Genomic DNA, 9,528 nt, shown 5'->3' with positions numbered 1-9,528 from the left:
CAGGGATGAGGTGGAGCAGCTGGGCAAGCTGTGCAAGGTTAACAACCTGCTGCTGAACCAGTCAAAGACCCAGGAAATCATTGTGGACTTCAGGAGGAAAAAATCTGAGGTCCAGCCCCTGCTCGTCGATGGAGGGAGCGTGGAGAGAGTCTCAACCCTCCGATTCCTGGGGTTGCACATACAGGATGACCTGTCCTGGAAGACCAACACAGCAGCCATCATCAAGAAGGCACAACAGCGGCTCTACTTCCTGAGAGTCCTCAGGAAAAACCACATCAGACAGGAGCTGCTTGTGACCTTCTACCGCTGCACAGTGGAGAGCATCCTCACCTACTGCATCTGCGTGTGGTTCTCCAGCTGCACAGCCGCAGAGAGGAATGCGCTACAGAGAGTCGTGAGATCGGCCCAGAAGATCACCGGCGCCCCCCTCCCCTCTCTGGAAGAGCTGTACAACACACGCTGCCTCAGGAAGGCCTCCAAGATCTCCAGAGACCCATCCCACCCTGGGAACGAACACTTTGTTCGGCTGCCCTCGGACAGGCGGTTCAGGACCATGTTCGCAAGGACAAATAGACTGAAGCTCAGCTTCTACCCCAGGGCCACTCAGGCCCTGAACACAGCAAAGACCTAGGTTCTAGGCCCTGGACAATCTAGACAATTTGATGGCAGCTACTAGATTGTAATCAAGTGCAATACTGAAACACAACTGTGAACATTTCAAACCTGCAAACTGCGACACTTTAAATGAATGTGCAATAACACTATGTGCAATATGACAACCCTCGGGTACATACGGTTCAGAGATAGGAAATTTTAGAATAGGTATAGCATAGCATAGAGTACAGCACAGTGTTTTATTTGTATAGTATAGTATAGTGGATAGTGTACATAGCCTTTATTTATGTAAACCAGCTCTTTTCCCTTGTTTTTAGTTTTTTTCCTAGTACCAGGGGAGCCCCCCCTCCCAAATTTCGTTGTATGGTACCTGTACTATATCAATGACAATAAAGACCATTCATTCATTCATTCATTCATAAATTCGCCGCTCCCGGCGAAAAGCATTCTGGGAGGCAGTATGCATACTGTGTAATGGTCGCCTGGTTTTCACATACTTATTATGAATTTAGTAGGCAGTATGCAGTATATACTCATTGAGTATGCTAGTATGCAGTATGCTAGTGTAACAGGTTAATATGGTCTGCATATGAATCTCACCAAAACACCCCTTGTTTCTTTGGTTTGTTTGAATCTCCTACCTGTGTGCTCTGTAGTTTGGTGTGTGTTGAACGCGCCTACTTTGGCTACGTCACGTCGTTAGGTGCGCACGCGTCACAGATCTATAGATCGTCTTAAGAGGTGAGCTGCGTCGTGATAACCTCCGCCTATAAAAGTTGTATTTCGTGCCTTGAATGTAATCCAGTTGTTGCTAGTCGTTGTGTAACATACCCCACTCGTCTTGTGTAAATTCTGTTTGGATCTGAAATCGCTAACCCACGGTTTTGTATTAGTTGAAGAAAGTGGGCTAATAGCCTAGGTGCACAAGATGGCGTCGTATGACTTCCGGCGTACGACTACTGGCATAATAACTTCCGGTCTGGTTTGTTGTTACAGAAAAAGATGGCTTTTTACACTCGCTGTTTACAGGATCTCCCAAAAATCACGGTCGATGACGTACATCGAATCGTTAGCGCTTCCTCGGTAGCCCATTCTAGCAAAAAAGAAAAGGGATTCAAGATGTATATTTCGAGCTACCTCCACAACTATGAGGGTGAGTAACGGCATCATTAGTTAGAATACTAGCTAGCTAGCACTAACGTTAGCTTTTTAGCTGGCTGTGTTGCAACTACCTTGCTACTTTGTACTAGCCAGCTACATTCAAAACACAATATCAGTAATGTTACATTCTTGATTAACATTAACGTTATTATCTGTCTCTTTTTCAGTATCAAACAAAGATACAAGTACAGGAGAGGTCAGCGTCAGGGCGAGCTTCTATAGGTCCATGAGGAAGCATGAGAAACCGCACAATTTGAGAGTAGGGGGATGCACAGTTATCTAGCTTTTACAGCTAGCTCTAGTTCTCAATCATGTTCTGGGGAGTCAATGTTGCCAGAGTTTGGATGTTAGGCAAAACACCAGTCAGTGATTTGAAATGAATGTTAGGTGCAGCATGTTTAGCTTGGCATCCCCAGAAAATGGTTAGAGAATTTCTGTTCTATTTCAGATGTTCCACTCACCTAACTGTATCTGTTGCTATTCACAATATTCATACTTCCTTTAACCCTTGTGTGGTGTTAACTTTTTGGACCCTTTCGTAGTGTTCGGGTCAAGTTGACCCGGGACATCATTGGGGTTTTAAAAGCACTTGTCTTGACACGGTGCTCCTAGTCCCAAGGGTGACCCATACAAGGGGGTATACTCAGGGCGCAAGAAAGCCCCAAAATAGCCCATAATATTAAAGGGCGCCTCCTGTGGGCACAAACAGGTACTGTACCCAATAATGCACAATAGGTACTGTGTACACATTCAAAAGTGCATATCTTTTGTTCTAGTGGATCTAGGGGGCCGAACGACAGCATGATGAGTAGAAGCGTTTTTACGCACATGATGCCCCTAACTTTGAAAATGCAAAATCCACTATAATAAAGACCTGGGTGTCATAAATCATACTTATTTAGGAAAAATGTAAATGAAACAATGTTTTCATTGCTGTTTATTATTTTGAATTCATATTCTCAATTGAATTTCACATTTATCTAATTATAATCAAAGCTGTAAAGAAAATACAGGTGATGAAGAAGAATAGAAATGAAAGAACCAAACTAAGATTGTTTTTGCCAATAGCTATGAAATACATCTCTCAAAAATGTCTGCAAATGCTGAATCACAAAACACGAACGGAATGTACACTGTTTTCACTGTCACTGTCGAAATACAGTATTATGTCTGAAAAATCCCAAAAAATTCTGAAATACCACTGGCTACAATTGTGTGTGCATGGGTATGCCTGTCTACACAACACATGAAGCACAGAATGTGACAGTGTGTGTACCTCAAATGTACTTTTTGCAGTTGCTGCATACGTTCTGTACAGTGCAAGAAAATGTAAAAATGTTTACAATGTTGCACTTCAAAGGGTAAAAAGTGCGAGAGCAGACGGCTTCTTGCCACGGGAAAGCTAGAGCAGAGGTGTGTGAGTGAGTGAGTGAGTGTCAGTGTGAGTGTGTGTATGTTTCTGTGTGTCTCTGTGCATCCGGGCCTAAATGACCCGAAGATCTTATGAAGGACATAAATGTGTTGGGGTATTGTAGGATGTTTTTTTCACTTTTACATGTTTTTCATAGAAAATAAGCCAAGGCCATGGAGTTTCATATTGATCAAATGTATTCTTGTACCATTTCTCACAAAGTAAAAATGTAAAACGGGTCCGGTTGACCCGAACACCACACAAGGGTTAAGCAATAAAAAATAAAAGGGTGTGCTATTATTGTTGATATCGGAAATGCTGTGATGCTGGCACATCCCGTCGACCATCACAGCTGTTATTACAATATCCACGAGTTTACACCGACAGCTCAAATCCTATGTTTTTTTTTCATGATTCAAGATTGTTCTGGTTCATGCCTTATAATGCCTCATGCATAGAACTATCAGCCTCGTTAGGAACGCAGGCCGGTTTGAAACATTCTGTGAAAATCACTGTCGTGAAGGATGCAGCTTCGTCGATCGTTTTGGAACACATGGTCAAATAAATATGATTTTGCATGGCCAAGTTTTATGCTAGCCACTGACCTTATTAAGTGTGCTTGCAGTAGCAAGCAGCACTTATTGTTCTTGTACATATGTTTATTTACATGTAGACGTCAGAGATACACGTATTGATGGACATGTGCTTGCCCAGCAAAGTTAAGACATGATTGCAAACTAGCATTCAATTAAAGCCTCCCTTATACATTCAGTGTAGAAAAATAATTGTACCACCCGGCCTGATAGAAGCAATAAGAAAGACAGAAATGTTATGCATATGTGATTTCCATGGGCACTTGAAGGATTTATTTGGGTAGTTTCTGTCTCTGCCCAGATGGACTGCAGTGTGCAGGACTGGGTCATGTAGGGATGGGGGGTGATGGTGGGTAGATATGATGTCAGACAGTAAGGATGCTGCTATTGGAGGTGGACAGTTTCAGCTCCTCCCGGGGGTTCTGCAGGGTATCTCGCGGGGCAGCATACTCGAGCACATTGGGTAGTCCGGGCACCACACAGCAGCTAACGGCACTGCGGGAGATCCCCATGTCATGGGCGTCATACCACTCATCTGTCTTCTCATCGTAGAACTCCACATTAAAGGTGGTGGTGAAGCCATTGAAGCCGCCCACCACAAACAGAAGATCATCCACCACCTCGATGCCAAAGTTGCTCCGTGGGTTGAACATGGTGGGAACTGCGCGCCAGGTGTTGGTCTGGGGATTGTAGCACTCTGCGTTTCGCAGACGGTTGGCTCCATCAAAGCCGCCCACCTAAGAGAGGATAGGAGAAATGTGGGTCAATAACAGAATATCAGAACTTGAGAATAGATTTATTGTGTATTTTTATGTAGGTCTCACCGCATAGACCTGCTCCCCATAGGCGATGACCCCCACCCCACTGCGTCGGCTTCTCATGGGGACGATCAGAGTCCATTGGTTGGTCTCAGGGTTGAAGCACTCTGCTGTTAACAGGCACTCATTCCCATTGAAACCACCACATATGTATACCTAGAGTTAAGGCAACTCGTAAATTCATCCATCCTGGCTTTTTAATAGATTCAATGTACAATAATTACCAAGTTGTGTTCCAGGTACAGTTAGTCTTACCTATTCCTCTGTTCCACTTACCTTTCCAAAAAGTGTGGTGGCACTGGCATCACTTCTCTGCTCATGCATGGGTAAGATGAGTGTCCACTGGTTGGTCTCAGGCTCATAGCGCTCAACAGTGTTGAGTCGCACATAGCCATCAAAGCCGCCCATGGCGTAGATGCAGCCACCCAGCACAGCCACACTGACGTAGCAGCGCCGTGAGTGCATGGGTGCCACTTGGTGCCAAGTGTGTGTGACTGGGTTGAACTTGCGCACACTGTTGAAGTAGTCAACGCTGTCAAAGCCTCCCACGCAGTACACAAAACCATTGAGGTAGGCAGCACCATGGTAGGCCCGTGCGCTCTCCTCCTCTCGAGTCACATTGACCCAACGGTCAGCCCGTGCATCATATGCCTCAATGCCATTGGTGGGGCTGCCACCACTCCAACCACCGATGGCCAGTAAGATGGCATAGGGCAGGCGAGGGCGGGTCAGAGGGTTGCCAAAGTCAGAGCTGGAGGGCCCATTCATGTCCAAGTCATACAATGCCTTCAGTGTGTTGTTGAGGATGGACTTGCAGTCATCATTGTCTCTCACCAGTGGATTATTCTTCACATTGCTCCAGAAGTAGTTTGCTGTCATCAAGGCAATGCGTACCTAAGCAAACAGACACAGACAGATATGAAGTAGTCTGCTGTCATCAAGGCCATGCGTACCTAAGCAAACAGACACAGACAGATATGAAGTAGTCTGCTGTCATCAAGGCCATGCGTACCTAAGCAAACAGACACAGACAGATATGAAGTAGTTTGCTGTCATCAAGGCCATGCGTACCTAAGCAAACAGACACAGACAGATATGAAGTAGTCTGCTGTCATCAAGGCCATGCGTACCTAAGCAAACAGACACAGACAGATATGAAGTAGTTTGCTGTCATCAAGGCCATGCGTACCTAAGCAAACAGACACAGACAGATATGAAGTAGTCTGCTGTCATCAAGGCCATGCGTACCTAAGCAAACAGACACAGACAGACATGAAGTAGTTTGCTGTCATCAAGGCCATGCGTACCTAAGCAAACAGACACAGACAGATATGAAGTAGTCTGCAGTCATCAAGGCCATGCGTACCTGAGCAAACAGACACAGACAGATATGAAGTAGTTTGCAGTCATCAAGGCCATGCGTACCTAAGCAAACAGACACAGACAGATATGAAGTAGTCTGCAGTCATCAAGGCCATGCGTACCTAAGCAAACAGACACAGACAGATATAGACCTAAGCAAACAGACACAGACAGATATAGACCTAAGCAAACAGACACAGACAGATGTAGACCTAAGCAAACAGACACAGACAGATGTAGACCTAAGCAAACAGACACAGACAGATATAGACCTAAGCAAACAGACACAGACAGATATAGACCTAAGCAAACAGACACAGACAGATATAGACCTAAGCAAACAGACACAGACAGATATAGACCTAAGCAAACAGACACAGACAGATATAGACCTAAGCAAACAGACACAGACAGATATAGACCTAAGCAAACAGACACAGACAGATATAGACCTAAGCAAACAGACAGACAGATATAGACACAGAATGCAGTCGGAAGCCGATACACCTTTATGAAATGCATCAAACATGTACGTAGGTCTAACTGTGTTGTCCAACTCTCAGTCACCTTAGGCAACAGCGCAGAGATTTGGGGTTTGCGGTCTTGAGGAGAATGGCCAATCCAGCGCAGGATGGCCTCAAACACTACATCTTCCTGCTTCACGTTCAGGTCGTCCTTCTCAATGATGTCACAAAACTGCCACAGCGAGAGTTCCAGGAACTCCTCGGAGCTACGCACCATCTCCTCAAAGTGATGCAGGATGAAGAGAGAGGACCTGCGCCTCAGCTCAGGGCAGGAGTAGAAGTCTGCAAACGTACATATGCCAATGCAGTTCTCCGGGCACAGCTGGGCCCCTAGGAAGTCAGAGCAGGCTTGCACAATGCCCATGACATTGAACTGGTCTGCAGCCACCAGAAGCTGCTCCACATTCTCGTCAGTGACAGGCACAGAGCGTGTGTAGGCATACTCAATAATGAGACGCATCATGTCTGGTGACACACCAGGAATGTTGTACACCCGCTTTTCTAAGTTGCTCCAGCCACTTGTGAAGAGAGCTCTGTGGGTCCAGGTTTAGAGAGGAGGGATATGATGGTCAGGAATCATCCATATACTGTACCAAATGTTCTCAATACTCTTTTCAATACAGCACAGCAATATATTAAACACCCTCTGCAAGTATATCACAATATAAAGAGGGGTACTCACACAAATATTATGAATCAATAGTTGTATCTTTTATAGAATGTATCATTGCTGCCACAAAGAACAATGTGTAAGCTCTTATAGGATCTGACTATTTTCTTCTGATTATCCTTTGGATCCATGCCAAGTGAATCCCTGCCATCCATCATGGCCACATCCCCACAAAGTTAAGACACTCACCGGAAATATGAACTGCAGCCGCAAAGGATAATCTTGTGTGCGTTGAAGTCGATGTCATTGACTTGAATCACCACATCACATAATTTTCCTTCCAGTCGTAGCTCATTAAATATTGTACAGGCCATGGAACTCATTTTTCTCTCCATGTTGCATCTCTGAAATGTAGAGGTGGACCCCTCTTCCAGTTCATCCATTCTTGTGTTGAATATCTTTAATATCCACTTGGTAACCATGTGGTAACATTATGTTCTAGAATTGTGCATTATTACATCACAGTGAGTGACACAAAATTAGAATGTCTCAGATACCATTTTCATAATAAGCTGACACCATCACAAAAAATAATTAATGTTCTTCTTCTTCATCATCTCGTTTTTGAGGGTGCCCTGTATGAAATGACAGCATCATTTAAACAATATTGACTTTTGTTTTATATATTTTGCCATTATAACAACAACAAAATCGCATAAAGAATTAATTGTGTATCTGTTCTATCAGATGACAAAATAGGTAGGAACCTTTATTACTGCTTTTGTGTTACAGGGAAGATAATATTCACACACATACATGTCCGTCCTCAACTTAAGCAAGTATTTAGGTTGTCTGGTATTTATATCTTTAGTTGCTCTCCTAGTTGCTAGCCAAATAGATAGTTTGATCGTTTAACGTTTATTGAATTAAACCTCTCCTCTATCAAATTATGGTAGGTGTATTTTCCTTGTTGTACATATATTTAAGTGTGCTTGCAGTAGCAAGCAGCACTTATTGGTCTTGTACATATATTTTATTATTATAGCTAAATTTGCCCCGGTTTCTCGTCCCACAGTTTTGGCACTAGGTAGACATGAAAGGTGTTGGTGGGGTCTACAGTACGTATAGAGAGGAGGTAGAGAGGAGAGAGTGTGAAAGGCACACAGGAAGAGGAGAGAATAACATGGAAGAAAATAGATAGTAGAGCAAGACCAAGTTAATGAGTGGGGTAGGTTGTGTGTGAAGAACAAGGGAAGAGGGATGTAGTGTCACGTTGAAGAGATACCCTCCTGAATGTACTCGACTCAAGTACAGTGCAGTCAAGTCTCTGCCTTATCTGCAGGCAGACAGAATGCACGCATGCATGTGCACACACACACACACACACACACACACACACACACACACACGCACGCACGCACGTAGACACAGACACACACAAATGTGGAGTTGATAAGTTTGGAGTGTCGGTCTTCTCTCCCACTCCAATTCCGCTCACATCACAAGCTCAGGGCATGATGATGGATGGATGATGATCCAACCAAAACATTTTGTAAATATTTCTTGTGTGGTGTTCACTTTTTGGACCCTTTCGTAGTGTTCGGGTCAAGTTGACCCGGGACATCATTGGGGTTTTAAAAGCACTTGTCTTGACACGGTGCTCCTAGTCCCAAGGGTGACCCATACAAGGGGGTATACTCAGGGTGCAAGAAAGCCCCAAAATAGCCCATAATATTAAAGGGCGCCTCCTGTGGGCACAAACAGGTACTGTACCCAATAATGCACAATAGGTACTGTGTACACATTCAAAAGTGCATATCTTTTGTTCTAGTGGATCTAGGGGGCTGCCCTTTGGAGAGGCTGGAGCAGAGGATGCTTAGTAACAACCCACAAAGTGTCAGACCCCTGGGAATAGGTGGGGCCGAACGACAGCATGATGAGTAGAAGCGTTTTTACGCACATGATGCCCCTAACTTTGAAAATGCAAAATCCACTATAATAAAGACCTGGGTGTCATAAATCATACTTATTTAGGAAAAATGTAAATGAAACAATGTTTTCATTGCTGTTTATTATTTTGAATTTATATTCTCAATTGAATTTCACATTTATCTAATTATAATCAAAGCTGTAAAGAAAATACAGGTGATGAAGAAGAATAGAAATGAAAGAACCAAACTAAGATTGTTTTTGCCAATAGCTATGAAATACATCTCTCAAAAATGTCTGCAAATGCTGAATCACAAAACACGAACGGAATGTACACTGTTTTCACTGTCACTGTCGAAATACAGTATTATGTCTGAAAAATCCCAAATAATTCTGAAATACCACTGGCTACAATTGTGTGTGCATGGGTATGCCTGTCTACACAACACATGTGACAGTGTGTGTACCTCAAATGTACTTTTTGCAGTTGCTGCATACGTTCTGT

At 43.8% G+C, this 9,528-nt stretch overlaps 1 protein-coding gene across 1 annotated transcript; it reads right to left on the bottom strand.

Annotated features, from left to right (window-relative positions):
• Positions 1–4,145: 4,145 nt before the first annotated feature.
• LOC308172495 (kelch-like protein 10) lies at positions 4,146–7,489 on the bottom strand (the record flags this gene model as incomplete). The annotated part of the gene is made up of 5 exons (XM_080547396.1): positions 4,146–4,517; positions 4,605–4,754; positions 4,875–5,492; positions 6,528–7,017; positions 7,344–7,489. The coding sequence occupies 5 exons, from the start codon at positions 7,487–7,489 to the stop codon at positions 4,146–4,148; spliced, it is 1,776 nt and encodes a 591-aa protein (XP_080403522.1).
• Between the last annotated feature and the right edge of the window lie 2,039 nt (positions 7,490–9,528).

Source organism: Nansenia antarctica (assembly GCF_963989245.1).
Source record: "Nansenia antarctica genome assembly, chromosome: 17".
Lineage (NCBI taxonomy): Eukaryota > Metazoa > Chordata > Actinopteri > Argentiniformes > Microstomatidae > Nansenia > Nansenia antarctica.
The sequence above is the reverse complement of the archived record's forward strand: the minus strand, read 5'-3'. Positions and strand labels throughout refer to the sequence as shown.